The sequence below is a fragment of the Lampris incognitus genome, chromosome 9 (assembly GCF_029633865.1).
Source record: "Lampris incognitus isolate fLamInc1 chromosome 9, fLamInc1.hap2, whole genome shotgun sequence".
NCBI lineage: Eukaryota > Metazoa > Chordata > Actinopteri > Lampriformes > Lampridae > Lampris > Lampris incognitus.
In genome coordinates, this window is record NC_079219.1 from 18,219,311 (window position 1) to 18,243,065 (window position 23,755).

The window sequence follows — 23,755 nt, forward strand, 5'->3', positions numbered from 1 at the left end:
CAGATGTGGGTATGTGTCCTGGTCGCTGCACTGGCGATAACTCGGGTCAGTTCGGGGAGCCTGTTCGGTGGGGACTGGGGGGAATAGTGTGATGCTCCCACCTGCTACATCCCCCTTATGAAACTCCTCACTGTCAGGTGAAAAGAAGTGGCTGGCGACTCCACATGTATCGGAGGAGACATGTGGTAGTCTGCAGCTCTCCTCGGATCGGCAGAGGGGGTGGAGTGGTGACTGGGACAGCTCGGAAGAATGGGATAATTGGCCTTTGCAATTGGGGAGAAAAAGGGGGAACCAGGAAGCAGACCATCTCCAAAAATAATTGTATCTGAATAAAACATTGTACATGACAAGCAATTTAAGATTACAAGTCTATCAGCTTTGTGTTCAAAGACGAGGTTTAGCAGTGACGCACAACTTTAAATACAACCAGCAACTTCTCAGCCTCAGTATCCAACCCTGTCTGATGATTGAACAGATATAGGAAAAAGCTGCAAATAAACACATCACAGGAATTAAGAGGGTACATTTAGGATGCATTTCTGATATGCTTTAATAGCTTTTGATATAAACTGTATCTGCTTACCTTCATGAAGTCGACGCTGTTATCCAGAGTGGCCTCTCTACGAAACACCAAGAGGAAGTTCTCGTCCTCGGGGAGAATCATATTGGCCAACTGGGACACAGATTAATGGGGCGGGGGTCACAACGAAGAGCAGTGACTGTCCAGTTCTATTCTATGAAGTCGGTAGTGTGTTTATATATTCATCACACATCTCGGTTTCTGAGATAAAGGGAGGTTTTTCATGTGTGTGCATGTGGGTACAGGTGTGTATGTGTATCTACAGTGGAGAAAGAGAATTTCTCTTACAAGAGCATAAAATGATCGTGAAAAAAAAACAACAAAAAAACACACACATTGTCCAGCCTAACATCTAGTATTTTCATTAAAAATTGAGAAATTACACACCCAGGACCGGTTCAGTCTGGTTGAATTTATTTTGTTCTGGTGCAGTTTTATGTGGCCTGGTATAGTATAATGTCATCCAGTCTTGTTCAAACAGCTAATTTCAGTCCAGTCCAGTGTAGTCCAGTCATGATTTCTTCTTTTCTCAGCTCTTCCCGTAAAGTGTCGCCAAAGTGGATCTGTGTGTAATCACTGTCCTCAATGCTTTACCATGTATCTCACACACACACACACACACACACACACACACTGTGCATGTGTCTGTCTATCTATCTATTCTCTTCCTGTCCTCTGCATCTTCCTCTGTCACACCAGCCACCTGCATGTCCTCCCTCACCACATCCATAAACCTCCTCTTTGGCCTTCCTCTTTTCCTCTTGACTGGCAGCTCCATATTCAGCATCCTTCTCCCAATATACCCAGCATCTCTCCTCCACAAATGTGAAAACCATCTCAATCTTGTCTGTCTTGCTTTGTCTCCAAACCATCCAACCTGAGCTGTCCCTCTAATATACTCGTTCCTAATCCTGTCCTTCTTCATCACTCCCAATTAAAATTTTACCATCTTCAACTCTGCCACCTCCAGCTCTGCCTCCTGTCTTTTCATCAGTGCCACCATCTCCAAACCATATAACATAGCTGGTGTCACTACCATCTTGTAAACTTTCCCTTTAACTCTTGCTGGTACCCTTCTGTCGCAAATCACTCCTGACACTCTTCTCCACCCTGCCTGCACACTCTTCTTCATCTCTCTTCTGCACTCCCTGTTACTTTGAACAGTTGTCCCCAAGTATTTAAACTCATTCACCTTCATCACCTCTACTCCTTGCATTCTCACCATTATGCTGTCGTCCCTCTCATTCACTCATATGTATTCCATCTTGCTCCTACTGACCTTCATTCTTCTTCTCTCCAGTGCATACCTCCACCTCTCCAGGCTCTCCTCAATCTGCTCCCTACTCTCACTACAGATCACCGTGAACATCACAGTCTATGGAGACTCCCGCTTGAGCTTGTCCGTCAGCCTCTTCATCACCATTGCAAACAAGAAATGGTGCAGGATATGTATGAGGGCAGTGTGACAGTGTGGGTGGGTTCGAGGTGGAGGTGGGATTACATCAAGGATCGGCTCTGAGCCCTTTGTGTCTTTATGGATTTAGAGAAAGCATATAACAGTGCCAAGAGAGGAGGTGTGGTATTGTACGAGGAGGTCAGGAATGGTAGAGTCCTGAGTAATTCTGTTTATTTCATTTCATTTCGTTCTAGCACAGCCCAGTGTTGTTGAGCTAACAGTCTGTAGGCATAGAGTGAGAACAGCAGCAATCACTTTACCAACCCTTGTCCTGCAAATCCAATACAGTCCAGTATAATCCAGTTCAGCTTTGTTAACTCCCATCTTGCTTGGGCATGCTAAAGAGAGAGCAAGTCTTCCCATCACCCCTTTAGCTCCCTCTAGCTCCCTGTCTGTCCTGTCTGTCTGGCTAATGATATTAGCAATGCATTTGGAGATTAAAGTGAAGCCCCATTTATAAATCACAGTAAAATACTTGAAGACACTGCAGCAGTGTGGCCCACAAAACTGAAGTATGTTAGCAAACCAAGCTGTCTGTCAGAGGCAAACGCAATGCGGTAGAAGCTTTGCCAACTACAGATATGTATTACAATGAACGGCTGATCCATAATCGTTTTAACTAAGAGACATTTCATACCATCTAAGGATAGTTTTGGAGAATAGCCAATGAGTCTCTGCCTGAGCTATTCCTTTCAAGAAGATGAACCACTTTTACGTGCAAACATCCATCCATCCATCCCTTATCCGAACCGCTTAACCTGCTTTCAGGGTCATGGGGAAGCTGGAGCCTATCCCTGCAGTCATTGGGCGGCAGGCAGGGAGACACCCTGGATAGACTGACAGGCCATCACACACACACACACACACACACACACACACACACACACACACACACACACACACACACACACACACACACACACACACACACACACACCTACCTCATATCTAGGGACAATTTAGTATGGCCGATTCACCTGACCTATTTGTCTTTGGACTGTGGGAGAAAACTGGAGCCCACGGAAGAAACCCACGCAGACATGGGGAGAACATACACACTCCACACAGAGGACAACCCGGGACGACCTCCAAGGTTGGACTACCCCGGGGCTCGAACCCAGGACCTTCTTGCTGTGAGGTGACCACGCTAACCACTGCGCCACCGTGCCGCCTGCAAACAAGCATAAAGACTGTAATACTAATAAAAGGCAGGACTACATTCTTTTGCAGCAGGTTAAGTTTTAACTTCAGTATCAGTGAGTACCTACCCTGCCCAAGTTTCACTTAACTCGGCACTCAACCCCTGGCAGCTCCAAGGGTGCTGCTCTGGCCCTGAAATCTGATTTCTCAAGAAGAAGCCAAATGAAGGGACCACGGCCCTATTTCCCTCCAAAAATAAACGAACATGCATGATCAAATATGTGGCAGGCTTTTTTATTTGGGGGAGGATATTGTAAATGTGAATGTGAGTGAGACTGGGAGGTTTGTATATGCTTAGGAGAAGAAGTTCTGTACTTTACATCAGACAGGATGCTGTGGTTGAGGCCAACTTCCTTGTGAAAACTTCCTCAGAGTATTGACCGTGTGAGGCAAATGTAATTTAAATGGCTTTTGAGAGACATATCTGTTGCTCCTTATACTGATGAAATCATAGCTAACCCATTATTCTATAAGTTTTTTCTAGTTAACTGTAATTTTGATTAGCTTATTTTATAAATACTTCTGCACTCCACTACATTTAAATCTTAAATCCAATTAGCTGAGTCTCTGCTAGCCCTCTTCTGCAGTCACATCAACCACTCAGGATGCAGAAAAAAGTAAAAACATAAGACCATTTTTGCATGCATTTATCAGTTTTCCAGTCTTTGCAGAAAACTCGGGGGTATTTCAGGTTTTGGCATGATGCATTAAGGATCTGCCCTAATGAATAAAAGTTACTTCATTCTCAGAGTTGAAGCAGAAGCACTTTATCACTTGTGCGAACTCTGAGGATGAGCTGGTGCTCTGCCAGGATAACTTGTTCCACTAAGAGCATTTTATCCCCTCAAAATTTATGAAGCAATGTCATCAAAGTGCTCTTTTAAATTCCACAGAAAAAGCTACTGTTAATTAGACTTCAAGTTTGGTTTGATTTGTGTTTATCTTTTAGCTTCTCTTTTCAAAAAGCCCCTTTTTCAAATCCAATTGCATGTTATCAGACAAAGTGAACAGTTCTGAATTGAACTTTAGACATTATTTGGTGTCTTGTGATCGACATATTACGTAGCTGACCACTTGCATATAGTGATTCTTCAAAATGTAAGTTAGAGATCTGTCTAAAATTGGCCGTACATGTACAGAACTGTTCTATCCATCTCTGAGTAAACAGCCTGAGGTGACGTGTTCTTCTGTTCTAGGCGACTGCTGCATCAACGATTACTTGGTTCTTTGTAAACCACTCTTGGGATTACAGCTTTCATTCTTCACTGAGTAGGGCACAATATGTATCACTGACCTTGATTCAGATAATAACTAAACAGAGAAAGAAAGAGGCAAGACTGCTAACCCCCCCCCCCCCCCCCGTGACGGCCACATTTGTTCATTGGTAGACAAGAATATTAAGTACTCTATTTCATGGGAAATCCTCACAAAGAACAATGCATATTCAATTAACAGCAAAAGCTGTAACCTATGCTCAGCAGAGAAATATTTCATTATTTGCAAGTCTGATATTTCCACCTTGAACAGTAGAAACGAATTGGCGACCAGTTGTAGAAACAGGGAAAAAAATATCTGCCTTGTAATTAGAACTAACCAATGTCTTTATCACCCCCCCATCCGTTAGATAATACACGTGACATTTATTAGATGATATATTTTTATATTTTAACTGTCTGCCCTTCCAACTGTGTCCCAACACCACTCCGCTATATGATATACGTAAATTACCCCCATTTGACATTATCTTGTTGTATTTTAAATGTACGCTTTTTCAACAGTGCCCTGGCCCTTTAAATCCTTGCTTTGTCAAAACAAGCCCCAACCCCAGTGGTTGTACTGTTTTCTATCCCACCATTGGTTGCTGTGCATCGTAACTACCTACCCCATTGGTTGTAATATTTCAAATGTTTTCTACCCTATCATTGGTTGCTGTTCACTGTAATTAGGGGCGTAATGCGGGGCATCATAATATTTATTGACTGTTTTTCTTTGTTGATTAATCACATTGGCAGCTGATGAGTGTGTGATGCGCAAAACAAGCTTGTACTGAAATGCATTAAAGTTTTTTTTCCTACACCTATCTTTTTATATATATGTATATATATATATGAAGATAGATGTAGGGGGGAAAACTTAAATATAAAATGTGTGTGTGTGTGTGTGTGTGTGTGTGTGTGTGCGTGCGTATTTTATCTTAACATGATAAACATTGTCCTGTACCTCTTGGATCTGTAGTTTCCCATCAGCAGTAACATCATAGGCTGACATGAACCTCTGCTTTAGTTTCTGGACCTGGTCTTCTGTCACTTTCTCCTTTTGGGACAAAACAGATATATTGCATTAATTGGTTGTTTCAGTACCTGGTCTTTTTCTCTTTTATTTTATCATGGTGCCTCTGGTGTAAAGATAATAAGTTCGCAAAAAAAAAGGACACAGACTAGCATGAAGCTCACAAAAATGGGATGGAATAACAATTAATAACATCTTAATTTCTGCAGTATGTAAATTAATTGCTTTCATCTTTTTATAATCAAACATATGGCTGAATAATTGCTGGATGCTTTTTGTTGTTGTTGCAATGGTAACCATGGATACTGATTCTATCTTTAGTTCCGAAGCCTGCTTTTGGAGCAAACTCCAGGCCACTGTGTCTGTTAAGACTTGCTGACACACACATATCTTTCTAAAACACACAAGGGATGTTTTCACATCTAACAGCCATACTTTGCCAGCCATAAATATCACTTCACATTGTAATTATGATGGCATGTGTTAGTGCTATGTTGAAATAGCCCTTAGCCAATAAGAACGACCAGGATTTCACTCCTACTTAAAATGACCATGGGCGGTCAAAATGACCGTCGGTTTTTAAACTCTATATTCTGTCAAGATAAATACCCAATTGAGATATTAATGTATTGTATATGTTAGTATGTCTGTTACGAAACGACTGACACTAAAATTAAAATTTTAACAACTATAATACTATTTTTAATAAATTTCAGAGAGACATGGTCGAACTTGAATAGCAAAATTGAAAAAGTCAAAATATTACCTGAAAAACAAAACGGAAAACACATATTGCTAATCTAACAAATGTAACAAGGCCTATAAAACGTGAAATGTAAACAACAAAAAAACTGAAAATAAATATTGAAACAGTCCCAAACAACGACCGGAACTTAAAAACTACTAGAACGACCGTGGGCGGTCATTTTGACTGCCATTGGTTTTAAACTCTATATCCTGTCAAAAGAAATACCCAATTGAGATTATCAATGCATTACATGTGTTAGTATGTCTCTTAAAAAACGACTAGCACCAAAGTTAATATTTTAACAACTTTTAATATTATTTTTCAAACAATTAAAAATGCCCGCTGTCCAAGGCCTGTAAATACTGCAGTGCGTTGGTGGTAGTCATGGCGCGTCTGAAACCGCGTCTGTAACCAGACATGTTGGCAGTAATCAAAAATCAAGTTTGGACTATTACTCTGCACTGGAGAATGCTATTTTTTCTAGGACAGAGTAATGAACTTCACGAAGAAAATTATGCGACCAACACACATCATAAATAGTGACATGACGCGCAGGATCACGCGCAAATTACCAGCGGTCATTTTGACCAATCGTGGTCGTTTTAGGTAGATCTTATAACTTTTTTTGTGCAATTGATCTAAAACTCAAAATATTTTTAACCTGAACTCATTTTAATGCAAATATATGTAATTTTAGGAGCATTCAGGGAGCAGCAGGTCTGTATCTTTTTTCTTTTTTTTTTCACAAAGTTGTTAAACTTTTAAAATCCAAAACAGTCATAATGACCATCTTGGTCGAACGTTCCAATGTAAAGCCTTCCGCCTCGCTCTCTGCTGTCTTGTATCACTCCGCTAAGCCGCTGCCACCAAATGACCGCCGCGTCGCTCTTCGGCAGTGATGGGCAGAGCAGTTCTTTTCAGTGTACTGAATCATTAGACTCAGTTCATTTAAAAGATTCATTCAAAAGATTTGTTCACGGAATCATTCAGTGCTTGACCGGACTCCCTACCGCGTAGTCCCACTCACTGAACTGAAACACGGCCGAATGTTCAGTTCAGCTCGCTAACTAGTGAACTGAGTGGTCGTTCGTGAAGGATAAGCCAGTGAGCTGAAAATGTAGTCGGGGAAAGATACTGTAGCGAATTCGGGGGGGAACCACAGGAACTGCCGCAGCCGGGACGCGAACTCGTATCTCCCGCATTGCGGGAGACATCGCTAACTAATCGACTAAAGGGTCCAACCTGTTGTGACTTCTCTTATGTACACTATTGTAGTGTTACTATTCGTGGGTTACTAACTTAATCACTATTATATATAAGTACACGGAGACGAGGATGCGGCACAAGTCTGATCTTTACTGACGGAGACATCACACACTACTAGGCTCGACCAGTGTATTACAGAACTCAGTAGTGGTGACAGTCCAACACAATCGAGCACCGAGTGCTCGATCCAATACACCACATCCTCTTTTCCTACTGAGATGTGGCCTACTCATCAGTTACTTCAACAGTAGACCCTTTACTGAACCATTAACGCTATGGCATCAACACTGAACAAGTCTTTTCTACTTGCATACTTCAATGATTAATAAAGCATGTTTTTTAAATGACAGATGACTCTCATTAAACAACATAAACATTTCCTTTTCACATTCTGGTGGTTAGCATGTAAACATTTACCTGAATGATCACACAAAAGAACCCTGAGGTTAGTCATTGTATCTGGCAGGGCGCCTAACTGCTCTGCCGCACTTTGTGTAGCACGTGGGTGTACTGCCTGTAGTCACCGGAGGGGGGTCGTGTGGTGGCAGGTCATGTGGTGGTGAGTCAACTGGCACAGGCGCTTGTGAGGGTGAGGGTTGTACCTCTGAGTCAAAATGTTCATCACTGTCCGTGTCTCTGAATAGGCTCGGATGTATCTTCCTCAGATGTCGCCTGTTCCTTCTTTGCATCCTCCAGGCCGGTGTCTGCACAGTGTAGGACCGTGGTTCATCTCGCTGTCGGAGGACATCGGCAGGCTCCCAGCCGCGCCGTGTTTGCATGTGTACGGTGTCTCCTGGGGTCAACACTGGCAGGGGCTTTGCACGCTGGTCGTAACGTAGTTTTTGGCGGAACTGCAGGTACTGGATCTTGCTGTGAATGTGCTGTGAGACTGATTGTGTCAGCACAGCACTGGAGCACGGAAGTGTGCTTCGTAGAACTCTCCCCATCAACATTTGTGCAGGTGATACGTCCAGTCCTGTCACCGGTGTGTTCCTCAGTGACAGCAGCACCAGATGTTGGTCAGTGCCGGTCTGCATTGCCTTCTTCAGCGCATGTTTCACTGTCTTTATGGCTCTCTCAGCCATGCCATTTGAAGAGGGAAAACCTGGGTTGAAGTGTGTGAGCTTGAACTCCCATGAAGCTGCAAATGACTTCATCTCATAGCTGGCAAACGGGACATGGTCACTCACTATCTCCCTAGGAATCCCGTGTCTGGCAAACACAGACTTCATCTTCTGGATTACTGTGTATGCTGTTTTGTCAGATATGTTGAGCACTTCAGGATATTTGGTTAGGTAATCAACTAACAACAGGTATGACTGACCGTGTAGCTCGAAGATGTCAGCTCCGACTTTCATCCATGGCAGTTCTGGGACCTGATGCGGCATAAGTGGCTCAGCCTGCTGTTTGGGCTGTAGCTGCTGGCATTGCACGCACTTTTCCACCATTGCCTCTATATCTCGTGCCATGCCAGGCCAGTAGAGAGACTTTCTTGCTCTGGCTTTTGTGCGCTGCACTCCTTGGTGTGCAAGATGCAGCTTCTCCAAAATCGTGCTCCTGAAGCTCTGGGGTATGATGATTTTGTCTCCGACCAAGACAATGTCATCTTCCATGCTTATAATGTCCTTTACTGTCCAGTAGGCGTGTAGTTTTCTGTCCAAACTTTTCTTTTTCATGGGACAGCCTTTCTTGTGTTTTTCACACACAGCTTGCAGCACGCTATCTGCTGCCGTTGCTTTCTTTAATTGGCTGAGTGTTTCCTCGCTCAAGGCATCTGTGGCATCCAAGGCATACACAACTCTCTCATCACAAGGGGTTTCATCTATATGGTCACCTTCTCTGCTAGCTGTAGTGCGTGAGAGTGTGTCGGCAATGTACATGTGCTTGCCTGATGTGTATGTTACACTCAGATCATACCTCTGCAGTTGTAAAAGCATACCTTGCAGCCACGCAGGTGCTTTGCTCAGCGGCTTGCGCATGATGACCTCCAGAGGCTTATGATCGGACTGGACAGTTACTGGTCTGCCGTAGACATACTGGTGGAATCTCTTAGCAGCAAACACTATAGCGAGCAACTCTTTCTCTATCTGTGCGTACCTCTTTTCTGTGTCGGTGAGCGCTCGTGAGGCATAGCACACTGGGCGGTCGTCCTGCATCAGACAGGCTCCCAGTCCATCCTTTGAGGAGTCTGCTTGTAGAGTGAGAGGCTGCTTGTGATCGTAGTATCTCAGCACAGGGGCTTGTGTGAGGGTGGTCTTTAGTGCCTTTAGCGCTGAGCTGTGGTGCGGGCACCATTGCCACACTACATCCTTCTTGAGCAGCTGTCTGAGGGGTGCCGTGAGTGAGGCTTTGTTTGGTATGTATTGCGCTAGGAATTTTGTCATTCCCAGCAGACGTTGGAGACTGTTTGTCTTCCGGGGTTGGCATGTCGACAATCGCTTTGATCTTTGTGTCGTCAGCTCTCTGTCCTGCTGCTGTGATGACGTGTCCCATGTACTTCACAGTATCAACTTTAAACTGGATCTTGTCCCTGTTAAATTTCACATGTGCGGTCTTGGCTCTCTCCATTACTTTCTGCAGGATTTCATCGTGTTCCCGCTCTGATGACGCTGCGATGATCATGTCGTCTGCTATAATGTACACACCTGGGATATCGCCGAAGGTCTCACAGTTCTTTTGTTGAAACACTTCGCTGGCCGATTTGATCCCGAATGGGAGTCTGAGGAAGCGGAATTGATGGCGTTCGAACACGACGATCTTCCGAGGGCTGCAGTAGTCCTTGAAGGCTTTCAGAACGTCCTCCATCGATTCGTCGTCTCCTTCTGAGATGATGGTGAATGTGTTATACACTTCTAGCGCCTCCTCGCCGATAGTGTGAAGCAGAATGGCTATTTTAACCGTCTCTTCCTTATCCAACGCACCTGAAGCGGTCATGTACAGCTGGCAACGCTGGTCCCATCTTCTCCAGTTTTCTGCGACATTCCCGGTAAGTATCAGCGGTGGTGGCGGCTTGAACTGTTCCATATTTGTGCTCAGGCTAGCACTTGTTAGCTAGCTGCCTCAGCTACCAGCGAACTCGTTGAAGTACCGCCCTCGAATTATACCGTAACTCCGTCTTCTGACACCATGTTGTGACTTCTCTTATGTACACTATTGTAGTGTTACTATTTGTGGGTTACTAACTTAATCACTAATATATATATAAGTACACGGAGACCAGGATGCGGCACAAGTCTGATCTTTACTGACGGAGACATCACACACTACAGGCTAGACCAGTGTATTACAGAACTCAGTAGTGGTGACAGTCCAACACAATCGAGCACCGAGTGCTCGATCCAATACACCACACAACCCAAGGGCCCGTACGGGTTCGCGTCCCGGCTGCGGCAGTTCCTGTGGTCGCCCCCCGAATTCGCTACATTGGTGTCAGAAGTGGGATACGCGTGGACGCGCTTTGCCGAAGGAGGGGGGTAGTGTAACGTGCATGGATAAGTAGACACGTTGGTCCTTAGCTAACCGATCGGAAATTTTTAGTCGAGCGGATAGCGATGTCTCCCATGGTGCGGGAGATACGGGTTTGCGTCCCGGCTGCGGCGGTTCCCGCGCTGCCCCCTGAATTAGCTACAATACCGTTTGCAAACTGAAAGCTGCTATGACAAAGTCATATCCTATTATGTACAGCACGTATATTTTTGCAATACCTAATTAATAAATAAAATATTTGGTGCTACTTCCTACGTCATTGTGTGTATGAGTGCGCACGATGCTGCGTACAGTAACGTTAAATGCTAGCCTATGCATACAATATCAATTTAGAAAATGTCATAAATCTGGATTGCAGTCCAAGACCAATGTTGTTGAATCATTGCAGCCAAATGTTAGTAACCCGAATCAGCTGTGTATTTAGTGTCTTGAACACACCCAATTCCTCCTGCGAACAGTGAGTTCCCTGCATGTTCAAATAGCAGATGAAAACTCGAGTGAGTGCTCGATTCCTGTCCCTGCGCTCGTTTATATATTCTGTGTGCGCTCTCATAATATAGATAGCAAAATGACGCCATATCAACTCAACTGAACTGACTGAGAATGAATGGATCGTGTCAGGAAGTGATTGAGTTCAATTTGTCAGTCTGTTCTTTTGAACGAATCGTTCATGAATGGCATAACATTACTCCTCAGCCCCTTACATTCGTGTACAACCAGGAAATGCCAAAGCGAGACTCGTAAAACTCGTATCATGGTTGATAATCTATCCATGTAAAAAAAAAAAAAAATTTCAGCGCCTCTCCTAAACTAATATTGTTAATGTGAAGCAGATATTTCTAGTTGGTCTTGATGATTTTCAGTGTTAGGGTTTCGACCACAAACAACCGGCGGGGCAGGGTGGATACGAATTGATCGCATCCTGTCCATCTGCATTTGTAGAACAGCCGATAGGAACGCCCTCTCTCTGAAATGACCTGTCATTGGCTAAAATCTTCCGTCCCAGGCCAGATGTTTTATAGCCTGAATAAAGAGCCAAGAGGAGGTGCATAAGTCTAGTTTTCTCTGCTGAAAGGTTGACATTTTTGCCCAATGACGCCATAAAAATTGCCTACACCAGCTTTAAAGCCTGACTAGGAAGTGCATTTTGGAATTGATGTATGGTGGGGGGGGTTTTTTTTCTCATTCCAAATGTACAGTAATAGCCATTCATTTCACTAGAATAAGGTGACAGCAGATTCAACCAGCCTCAAGGGAAGCAAACCTATCCCATCTGTACTGTGACTTGCTTCTCTGATCAATAATATACCCTACTTTGCCACACGGTTGACTGCCACTGTAACGCAGGGTGACAGATTGAGTCGACACGATACTGAATGCACTTACAGAGAGAGAAGAATGGTGGTACAACGCTGACCTTTTCATGGCAAGGCTCCTGATCTGATTTGTGTAAAAAAAAATTTTTTAAAAAGAGCTAAAAAAAAAGGATCTTATTTCTGACTGTATAATTCAAATCTTTACCTCATATACACTGACTAAAATAGTTTCAAATTGCAGCTACAGGAGGTGTGATGTATGGGCGGGTAAATCAAGAACTATGCATATCATTAAGGGGGTAATTTCAAGACGGTTCCCGCTAATTTCGTGAACCTGGTCTCTGTAACTATAGAAACCTGTTGATCTCCTTTGTTGTGTGCCTCCATAAAGAATTATGTCATCCAGTCCAGAGCGCAGTCTGCGGACTGCAGGGTGCCTGGCTGCTCATGAATATGTAATTATCCCTTTAAGTCAGCTGCACATCCTGCGCTTATGCTGGGTGCCAAAGTTCGCCTGTTGCTAAGCAGAGACTTAAAATTTGACTCGAGTTGTTTACCACGGCAGCCTTAATTAATGATGGAGATGGCCCCAATGTGTGACTATAAATAGGTGCTATGCCGATATGAAACCCTGATAAACCCCCATATCTGATAATTAGTCTAATTGTTAGATCATGCCTTAAAAAATTGTTAGTTTGTATTAATCATTCAACCACATTTAGTCTTATGGATCAGCAGTTTACTATTAATAACTTAAACCACCGGTTTTTAATCTGGTTTAGGACCCGCGGTGCTGCTGGTTTTTTGTTCTGACAGGTACATTCAGCTGTTGAGTCAAGTCTAAAATACCTTTTTTTTTCAAGGTTTTTAGATTTTAAGATTTTTTTTCAGCACCAGATCTAGTCAATACACACCTATGACAGGTGGGTTTGGTCAGTCAATTTGAGTGTTCTATTTGACAGCTGTCACTCACACACTCTCCTCACCTAAACCTCAACTTTTGACCAATCACATGTTCGTGGGCGGGTCTTACCTAGTTGCATGTCTGGAACACCTGACACAACAGGTGAATGTGATCAACTACTATATGGCAGAATAGAAAACGAGCAGAATGGGTGGTACCTGAGGACCTGATTGAGAACCAATGGCTCAAACAACCTCCAATGGATTAAGATAATCAAACTTTATTATGGGGAAAGGAAATGCAGCTGGATTAGAAGAAAAAGGTTAATCAACACAGAATTACCATGTCGTGAATGCTAACTTGTAAACAATGGAATAGAAAAGAATGGAATAGATTCTAATTAAGGACTACATTTTCTTTCAAATCTCAAACTTGTTTGATGTTGAACAAATTAAACAACAAAAAAATGGAGGTGAACCTGTTAAAACAGGGTGTAAATACACCATATCAGTGCTCAATGCAGCATGTTTGATTTCACAAACCGTCTCTCTTTGTTTTTGGGAACTTAATATCTTCTCTCAAGTTGCAGTTACTCTTCAATACAACATGGTATCAGAATAGAATATGACAGAATATTTTCATTACGTTATTGTATTTAATGTGCTTCCCAGAACCACAAAGCTGAGCCTCTGGGATATGAAGAGTGCATTGCAGCCTATTTGTTTTACAGCAAATCCATTAGTAACCAAGGAAGTCCTCTCGCCGCACTTAGTCAGCAAACAAATTGTCCTTTTGCCCAGCATGTACAAACATACTGCTCTCATTTAGGGTTTTTTTTTTTTTTTTTAGTGGGCTTTAAGAGCAAGGGTTTCTCTCAATTTACCCTGACAGGAAACAGAGCACTTTAATTGTGTTGTGTCTAACATCCATAATGTCACCCCACCCGTCCAGATAACCTCATGGAGGCTAACAGATGCTCAGCTAACCACACAAGTGAAAACATAGTGCTGTGTATGGGTCAGAGGCCTTCCCCCACTATTAAGCTGCTTGAGGATGAGATTGCAGGACATTGTATGTTAACTATTATTGTACGTTTACCTGCATGTTAACAGCGTCAAGTTATAGTGAGGGGAAAATGAAAAGAAATGCCTACTTGCAGCAGCAAAGCAGTGGCCTGATGTGCAGTGCAGCATATAAGTAATATTAGATAAACATGTCTTTACATGTTATCAAATTAATCGTGAGATTCTAAGCAAGATACCATGTGCAAGCCCATTTCCTTTTCTCGTGCATAATGTGGTTCGAGATATAGCTTCCCACATAATCTGCAGCAAAAATCAGCCGAGCTAACAATTTTCAAATGAAAATGAGTTTGCAGTGTATATTTTTCAGTACTTACTTTCACTCATTGTTGACCTGTATTGTAGAGTTCAGGCTCCACTGAACATTCACCATAAGATGTTATCATTTCAGATAAATTAAAAGTTAACTTACCTGAGGACCCAGTTTCTTCATCATGTGACGGAAAAATTCATCAAGCTCCTTCCCCTCAATGTAGCCATTATCTGCCAAGAGAAAGCGCTATACTACTTGGTTTGGTCAATGTAGCACGTTTCGATTCAGCTCACGTTCCACCTTGATCAAATCAGGAAGTGGAGTTTCTTCTCAAGGACATAAATTGGATATTTTGACTTATACTATGCATTCTCCTCAGCATCAGGCATTATCTTTGAAATTGTACCTTCTGTGACCTTCATCTTTACAGATTAAATTTGGTTCATCGCTGCTGTCATTAGAAATGCTTAAATTTCTCAAAAATATAAAATTCTTTGGTGATGGCAAGGGAATATGAAATATTACTCAGTACCAATTTTGTTTCTTGAAAATCGCATGGAAAAAGTCAGAAATGCACTTCTTAAACATTAGATATCCTAACTATTGTTCTCATAAATATTGTCTAATGACCGAGTGTAACGAAAGCATAATGACATACTTGGGACGACCCATTTACATGGTACATTTATAGGAATAATCGTATAAAGTCATAAAGTGTCCTCACCATCTGCATCAAAGTGTTGCCAGATCTCTAGGAAACCAGCTGCGTCCAAGTTATCAAAAGCAGTTTCCATTCTAACAAAGGAATATAAGAGACCCTCAGCCTTTGCTCATAAATTGGTCTACAGTACTTCGGTTAAGTAGGCTATGGTGACAACCTGCTGCACTGTTCAGATGCCCTCTACTGTGGCATATGGGTCTCTGACCACACCTCCGGCGTGTGTGAGGGAAAATGAGAGATGCTCTATCTGAAGGGTTGTATTCACCACACCACCTGGTGGCTGATGTCTTGCATTGCAGGGAAGAGCTTGCGCTAGACAAAACCTGAACAGCAGCCAATGTGCTGGTGGGGAGAGAAAAGACACAGGGCAAATGCTTTAAAGCCTGTAAAATTATTTTAATTAATATTATTATTCACATGGAGAGTTGTCTAACACCAGTGGAATGATTTAGTAAAACAAGTAGATCCATGATGAAATGGAACAAATACCGTACTGCATAACAAGACTGCAGATGAGCAAAACATAACATTTGGTTTTTTTTTTCCCAGCTTAAAAAAAATAGCTGTTTTACTTTTTTTTTCACATCACGAGAGTAACAACTGATTGCGTGGAAAGGCAAATCAATACATACAAAGAATTACTTCCCGTAATATAAACACAATTTAAATGTAAAAGAAAAACAACAAAAGATCCAAGACATCATTGGCTACCATTTGCATTATTTTATTTCAGAAGTTACATACAAATCCCTAGTGTAGTAGTGTACTTAGTACCAAACCAATATAGGATTTGTCGTGTTCACATACGTGTGTGAATATATCACAGTGTATATATGAAAACACATATATACATACCTTACAACTCAATCATCATGCAGTCTCGTGCACGTGCGTGCACACACACACGCAGATGGGAGTCTAGGCTCACTTCTATTGTTACTTTCACTTTTCCCATTCTGTCGCCCCCCCCCCCCCATCAAATAAAGTGACTGCTCACAAAGAGGGACACAAATGGCCAAACAGCTGCAGCGAGGAGAACTAATGTAAAGTGAAAGCAAAGAATTGGGGGAACAGACTAACAGATATACAGGCAAAGTACGCAACACAGGCCAGGTATGTAAAGCATGTAAAACTTGTTTTTTTTTCTCTCCAATACACCTTCCTTAACATCTGAACTTGTCATAAATCAGACGAAAAGAAATGTTTGTGGACTGTTATGAGACTGAAACTGTTAAAGCAAATAATTCATTGTTTGACACCAGGGACAGATAAATTATGTACAACAGCAAAGGTGTATTTTTTTCCCTCCACGCTATTATTGCAGATAAATAAGCTAAAAACAAACAAAACGACAACAAAAAAAAAACCAACCACAAATGGGAAACGTACAGGACGGACAGACAGATATACACACACACCATAGGAGAAGGTGCAGCAGTTTTAAGACCTTTGGCCCTGACTACAATTAGACCCTTTATACAATACAAGTTGTGTGCCTTTCACACCGCCATCCAAAAACTGAACTGGACTCAACTGAATTGTGTATTTGGTTGGAGTACACGGTCAAAAAGCACTGGGACAGTGACCAAACGCAATTTATGTGTGTATAACCTCATCATCTTATTTAATTATAGCAGCGCACAAGACAATTTAGTTTTGTTCATCGGCCGCAGATTTGTCCCAAACCGTAGGCAGGCTTTGTCACGTGACTGTGAGGCTGCCTCAACCAAGGCCGATACCGATCCTATCGATTGCACATCAAGCATGCCTTACTCAAAAACTACAGCGTTCGGGTTATTCTTCTTTGAAGTAAATGGATACGGATGGTTTGTGCACTGAGGAACTGGAAGCAGGTTTGTATCAGTGCTTGAAAAAGAGTGTTAGTCCTCAGGGAGAGAAAAGTCATAAACCTGAGAGCAGCGTTGGCGTGAAGCGTTCGGGTCCCGAAAGTAGTGGTTAGAGCCCAGAGTCCCAAAACAATACATAATCAGTCTCTTAACTTATGTTATGATAAACGTACTGAACACAGAGGTCAAAACGTGTCGGACGGTCGGAGTTTCCTCTGTGTCCTGCTTTCATAGTGAACATATCTGAAAACCTGCCTCGATAGCTCATCTGAAGCCAGACACTGAAACAGGTATCTTCACAGATCACACTCTTTGTTGCTGTGAGTAGGTTCCTTACTTTCAATGGACCATCAGTACATGGGGGGTGGGGTGGGGGGGACCAGAGATGATGGTCTACTATCCACATCCACTTGCCTTAAAGAGCAACTCTGTGCCTATATGAAATCCTGTCACCATTCTAGAGCTGCAGCTAATAGGAAAAAGACTCTGCAGGTGGCATCTTGTAGCCTAGCGTTTCCCTATTCATGGTCTGTAGACTAGTAAATTATGGAAAAACAGGTATAATAAGCGAGTTACATGTACCCACAGGTATCCTGGCAACTGTCTCCTCTTTAGTACAGAGCTGAAGCCTCCCTGCTGCAGCTTGAGATTCACTGACAGTGTTAACACCGGCACATAGCCGTGTATGTGGCTACTCCGTATTGCATTTTAATGACATTTATTCAGCTACACTACTTCAGTATGTCAAAGTGTTTTTCTCTTGAATAGTAAAACAAATTAAAAGTTGTCTCGTGCACAGTGTCTAAACGAGGAGAAAAAAGCTAGTTTTAACAGTGCTTCAGCCCTATTTGATTGATTATTACTGAAGTTAGTTTTAGTAACCCACAGTCCTCTCAAAGCAACACTTCATACAGTCACTCCAACTCACATTAAGGGACATAGACAAACATGAGTCCAATAGGGGCGTTTGATTTAGTTTGCCTTGAAAGCCAGGTGGAAGGTTTATGCTCTTTTCTGGGTAAATACTCCATTCAAAAATCCATAAAATGGCAACACATCGCCTTAGAATGATGGTAAGGCTCACAAAAGTTGCCCTCGGTGTCCAAAAAGACAAACATGCTGGTTTGATAACAAAGTCCTGGAGCAGGTTGCCCAAATAAAACCCGGTCTTTTTCGGTTTTGCTACTGTAGGCAAACTGAACCAAACACAAAACCAAAACCAAAACTTGGCTGATTTTTGTGTAAGCTGAGGTTCTCAGCTGGACCTGTATTTTCCTGTAAAAAACATGTATTGCATAATGGCTTCGGCGACCCCTGAAGATAGGAGAGAAAACAAAGGAATTCACAAGCAGAAGTATCTGCCACGTATATAGCATATAGGAAAAAAAATCTATACAAATATATAGAAGAAAAAAAATCCTATTGGGCTCAGGTCCTGGAGTATGTTATAGTTTCAGTACAGTACAGTGATATTATTATGGTGTATTTGGTCCCTGGAGGATGAGCTACTGGAAGCTATAGGATGCTGTCGGGTTAGTTCTCTTCTAGGTTAGAGAGGGAGACACTAAGGACTACACTCAACAGACTGACACAGTTTTATCTCTTTTTTCTGATAGCACGGCCGCTTGTACTAACCTTATGCTCTGGCCTGAAAGTATTTTGCTGCCATTTTAGTGGTTTTTACATGTTTGACTGAACCGAAAGACTATGTGGTCCATTATGGGTTGAGTAAGCTTAATAATGCAAGGGCACATGACAACCCATTCAAAACTCTGTATAATTCAATGTTACGGAGAGAGATTCTCTTCGTGACTGAGATATGAAGCCCAGTTTGGTTTTACTGAGGGTTGTGTGAGAGAAAAAGGAATTGAACAAGGGTATCATGCCAAGTGGTATTATCCACTGTTCATTTTAAATTGCATCTTTTAATTCAACTGAAACCCTTTAGGTCCACATTGAGGTATGTGGGTCATGCCAGACCTATAGATCTCAAGTTTAAGGCATACCTCAACATAAACAAGGGAGAACGACTCTCAACCACTTCCAACACAAATGAAAACATATCAATTACATTTCCTTTGAGCGGTTTTCTTTCCCCCTAATGGAAAACACATGAGGGCTGTCACTGGATGTATTTCCCTCAAACAACCCCGCGAATCCACTTCACTCATACTAAAATGAAGTATTGGTCTGCTTCTTCCCCAGAGTCAGATGATTTGGTGCCTGCTTCCTTCTCCTTATCTGGGTTGGGTGATTGATCCTTGGCTTTGACACCGTCGCGCTCCTCAGAGTTGGTGCTGTGGGGGCTGGGTCGCCGAGCCGAGTCTGACAAAGATGCCGTTTTCACTGCAGAGACAGAGAGCAAGAAGTTGATAGGGATTTTATTCACCGTAGCTCATTCTTAGGGTCACAGCATGAGGCAACATGGGAGATAATGAGTGGGTGGGGTAAAGGCAGAGGGAGCAGTCTCATTTGCTGTGATTCCTTATACTACTGTCTCAGCTCCAAGTCACTTTCAGCTCGGGAAGCATGCAGCTGCAAGGGTCCCCCCCCCCTTTTTTTTCTCCCCAATTGTATCCAGCCAGTTACCCCACTCTTCCACTCCGCTGATCTGGGGAGGGCTGCAGACTACCACATGCCTCCTCCGATACATATGGAGTCGCCAGCTGCTTCTTTTCACCTGACAGGAGTTTCGCCAGGGCAATGTAGTGTGTGGGAGGATTACGCTACCCCCCCCCAGTTCCCCCTCCCCCCTGAACAGGTGCCCCGACCGACCAGAGGAGGCGCTAGTGCAGTGACCAGGTCACATACCCACATCCGGCTTCCCACCTGCAGACACAGCCAATTGTGTCTGTAGGGACGCCTGACCAAGCCGGAGGTAACACAGGGATTTGAACCGGCAATCCCTGTGTTGGTAGGCAACGGAATAGACCACCACGCTGCCCAGACACCTGCTGCAAGGGTTTAACTGATGCCAAACTTCCGAGGCCACATCACCTCGTCTTGGCATCCTTTTATCGGCTAGCCTTTTATTTTAGCATTGATTTGAACATTTTATAGATTACATTTGAAGCCTGGTGTGGACCTGCAGATAGCTAGCATTTAACCCCCTATGAGCAAGGGTGCATCCTTAGATCATGAGATAGGGCTCTTGAGAAATGTGACTGTAGAGGAGCTAATACTGTATTGTGGTTTTTGAAGCCTTAACCGTTGGACTGTGTTCAGTATTAAGTTCCCCCCTCCCTTCCCCTTTTCTCCCCATTTGTATCCAGCCAATTACCCGACTCTTCCGAGCTGTCCCAGTCACTGCTCTACCCCCCTCCGCTGATCCGAGGAGGGCTGCAGACTACCACATGCCTCCTCTGATACATGTGGAGTCGCCAGCAGCTTCTTTTCACCTGACAGTGAGGAGTTTCACCAGGGGGTCATAGCGCATGGGAGGATCATGCTATTCCCCCCAGTCCCCCAAACAGGCGCCCTGACCGACCACAGGAGGCGCTAGTGCAGCGACCAGGACACATACCCACATCCGGCTTCCCACCCGCAGACACGACCAGTTGTGTCTGTCCGACCAAGCCGGAGGTAACAGGGATTCGAACTGGTGATCTCTGTGTTGGTAGGCAATGGAATAGATCACCGTGCCACTCGGATGCCCCCCAGAGTTAAGTTTCTTAATAATGAAGCAATCAGTGAAGTCTTTTGTCTGAACACTTCTCAATGATGCCCCACAATGCTTTAATGAGGATCGGTTTTAAAAATTATGAAATGATCCCTTAACCATTTATTCTTCTTGGAGTGCACCAATTTCTCTTAGTCACTGGGTCACTAACTTTGGTCCATGTGAATTATTAATTGTGTTGGTGATGACAAACAAGTCATATATTTTGAATTAGTAATTGGCTTGTAAAAATGTTAACAAAAAGTCTTGCACATGATCTGTAACAAATGACCACAGGAGGACTCACTTAGATGTTATTCCATGCTGAATTAGGAGGCATAACAGCAGAGGAAGGGAAAAGGGAACCAGAGGAGGTGATAAATAGCGGGGAGGAGGAAAAAAGGGGGAAACAGCAAATTAAATTGGGGAGAGGGGGGTCAGAGCTACCAGCCAGTGTATGTTACATAAAAAATGACAGATTGAGAGGTTGAATGAGATCTGTTGCTCTATTCTGCTTTGTAACACATGGTACATCTTGATAAGCTGCAAGGTTCAATGGGACAGTGGAAAAAAAAAAGACTTATGCAAAAGGACACTCAGTTTACAATTCTGGTTGATTTTCGAAAAAAAAAGAAAATATTTGCTTTTTTACCTTTTATATCGAGGAGGACTTCTATCATGAACAATGGCTGCCAGCTTTGAAGACAAGTAAGTAAAACTTGTTTATTCATTTTTCTTACACTCAGGCTTAAATTGCACGAGCTTTTAGCAGAGATTACTTGGCTACATCCAAATTTATTATTTATTATTCACTTATCAAACAGTACAGATGCAGAGAACGGACTTGGTGACCCACCTTCCTGAGCTGCTGAGTTGGTTCTGCTGGCAGAGCCGCCTGGCGGTAGACTGGCCTGGCCCTCTTTGTCCTTCTCTGACAGCGTCTTCTTCAGGCCGGGAGGGAGAAATGCAACCTTAGGAGAGATGGCACCACTGCTGGGGGAGTCCGAGTTCTCATCTAACAGGGAGGTGAATGTACAAACGGAGCAAAGACTCCATCTTATCCAAGACAATTTCTAGTCACACGAAAACTGTCTCCCCAAAGCTATCATCTTCAATCGTATCTATTTGGTCGCAGTTTCACCGTTTCTTTCTTTTTTTTTTTGTGATTTTTCCCAGTTGTACTTGGCCAATTACCCTCCTCTTCCGAGCCATCACAGTCATTGCTTCACCCCCTCTGCCGATCCAGGGAGGGCTGCAGACAACCGCATGCCTCCTCCGATACATATGGAGTCGCCAGCTGCTTCTTTTCACCTGACAGTGAGGCGTTTCGCCAGGGGGACGTAGTGGGTGGGAGGACCACGCTATTCCCCCTCTCTCCTGAACAGGCACCCTGACCGACCAGAGGAGGTGCTAGTGCAGCGACCAGGACACATAACCACATCCAGCTTCCCACCCGCAGACATGGCCAATTGTGTCTGTAGGGGCGCCCGACCATTTCATTTTATTTTAAGGAATATCGATATTACAACTATACCATAAACAATATATTCCAAGAAATAAAGTGGTTGAATGAGTGATACCTGTGAGGTCAAAATTGAACCTTTGGTGCATCAATTTTGTAGTGTATGCAGCAGTGTTTTTTATATTTATTCAAGGCTTTAACAATACCTATGCTCCTGCTACTGGGAGTCCTTGGCTTCTGTGGGATGTTGGGACGGGCAGCCAGAGCAGGCTTTGCTCCCTGTGGCACCGGGGGCTTGGGGTTTACTGTCCCTGCCGGGGATGCTGAGGAGGACGTGGCGGTCCGGATACGAGAGATCGTTTCAGGTTTAGCCTTCTCTGGGGAACCGGAGGCCGGAGGGTCAGATTTATTAGCAGAGCCCCCGGGAGACCTGTTCTCTGGAGGGGTTGGCTGGGGCTTGGCTGTTCACAAAACACAGTGAAGTTTTAAACACAGCGAGGCAACAATACATGGCTAAGAAAGCAACATAAAAAAGGGGATGACTGAATACGCAAACCTACGTAGACCAAAAAAAAAAAAAAATTTTTTTAGGCTGTGATTTTTATATTATATATATATACATATATAGTATTCACACCCCTTCACTTTCCCCACATTTTATGTTACAGCCTTATTTCAAAATGGATTAAATTCCTTTTTTTTCTCATCAATCTACACATAATGCCCCATAATGACAAAGTGAAAAAGGTTTTGTAGAAATTTATTAAAAATAAAAAACTGAAATATTGCATGTACATAAGTATTCACACCCTTTCCTATGACACTCAAAATTGAGCTCAGGTTCATCCTGTTTCCACTGATCATCCTTGAGATGTTTCTACATCTTGATTCGAGTCCACCTCTAGTAAATTCAATTGACTGGACATGATTTGGAAAGGCACACACCTGTCTATATAAGGTCCCACTGTTGACAATGAATGTCAGAGCAGAAACCAAGCCATGAAGTCAAAGGAATTGTCTGTGGACCTCCGAGACAGGATTGTATCGAGGCACAGATCTGGGGAAGGGTACAAAAAATGTCTACAGCTTTGAAGGTCCTGAAGAGCACGGTGGTCTCCATCATTCATAAATGGAAGAAGTTTGGATCCACCAGGACTCTCCCTAGAGCTGGCTGCCCAGCATAACTGAGCAATCGGGGGAGAAGGGTCTTGGTCAGGGAAGTGACCAAGAACCCGATGGTCACTCTGACAGAGCTCCAGTGTTCCTCTGTGGAGATGGGAGAACCTTCCAGAAGGACAACCATCTCTGCAGCACTCCACCAATCAGGCCTTTATGGTAGAGTGGCCAGACGGAAGCCTCTGCTCAGTAAAAGGCACATGACAGCCTGCTTGGAGTTTGCCAGAAAGCACCTAAAGGACTCTCAGACCATGAGAAACAAGATTCTCTGGTCTGATGAAACCAAGATTGAACTCTTCTGCCTGAATGCC

At 43.3% G+C, this 23,755-nt stretch overlaps 2 protein-coding genes across 2 annotated transcripts in view; both read right to left on the bottom strand.

Annotated features, from left to right (window-relative positions):
* Positions 1–15,436, bottom strand: part of scgn (secretagogin, EF-hand calcium binding protein) — a 28,556-nt gene extending 13,120 nt beyond the window's left edge. The window contains exons 1-4 of the mRNA XM_056286658.1: positions 15,305–15,436; positions 14,740–14,810; positions 5,457–5,549; positions 584–673 (exon numbers count right to left, since the gene is read on the bottom strand). Of these exons, the coding sequence (XP_056142633.1) occupies positions 584–673; positions 5,457–5,549; positions 14,740–14,810; positions 15,305–15,374 (324 nt within the window). The 5' untranslated portion in view covers positions 15,375–15,436. The remainder of the gene's footprint in view (positions 1–583; positions 674–5,456; positions 5,550–14,739; positions 14,811–15,304) is intronic.
* A 240-nt stretch (positions 15,437–15,676) lies between these two features.
* Positions 15,677–23,755, bottom strand: part of LOC130117534 (F-actin-uncapping protein LRRC16A-like) — a 145,471-nt gene continuing 137,392 nt past the window's right edge. The window contains 3 exon segments of the mRNA XM_056285636.1: positions 15,677–19,494; positions 21,663–21,821; positions 22,475–22,729. Coding sequence (XP_056141611.1) covers positions 19,316–19,494; positions 21,663–21,821; positions 22,475–22,729 — 593 coding nt within the window. The 3' untranslated portion in view covers positions 15,677–19,315.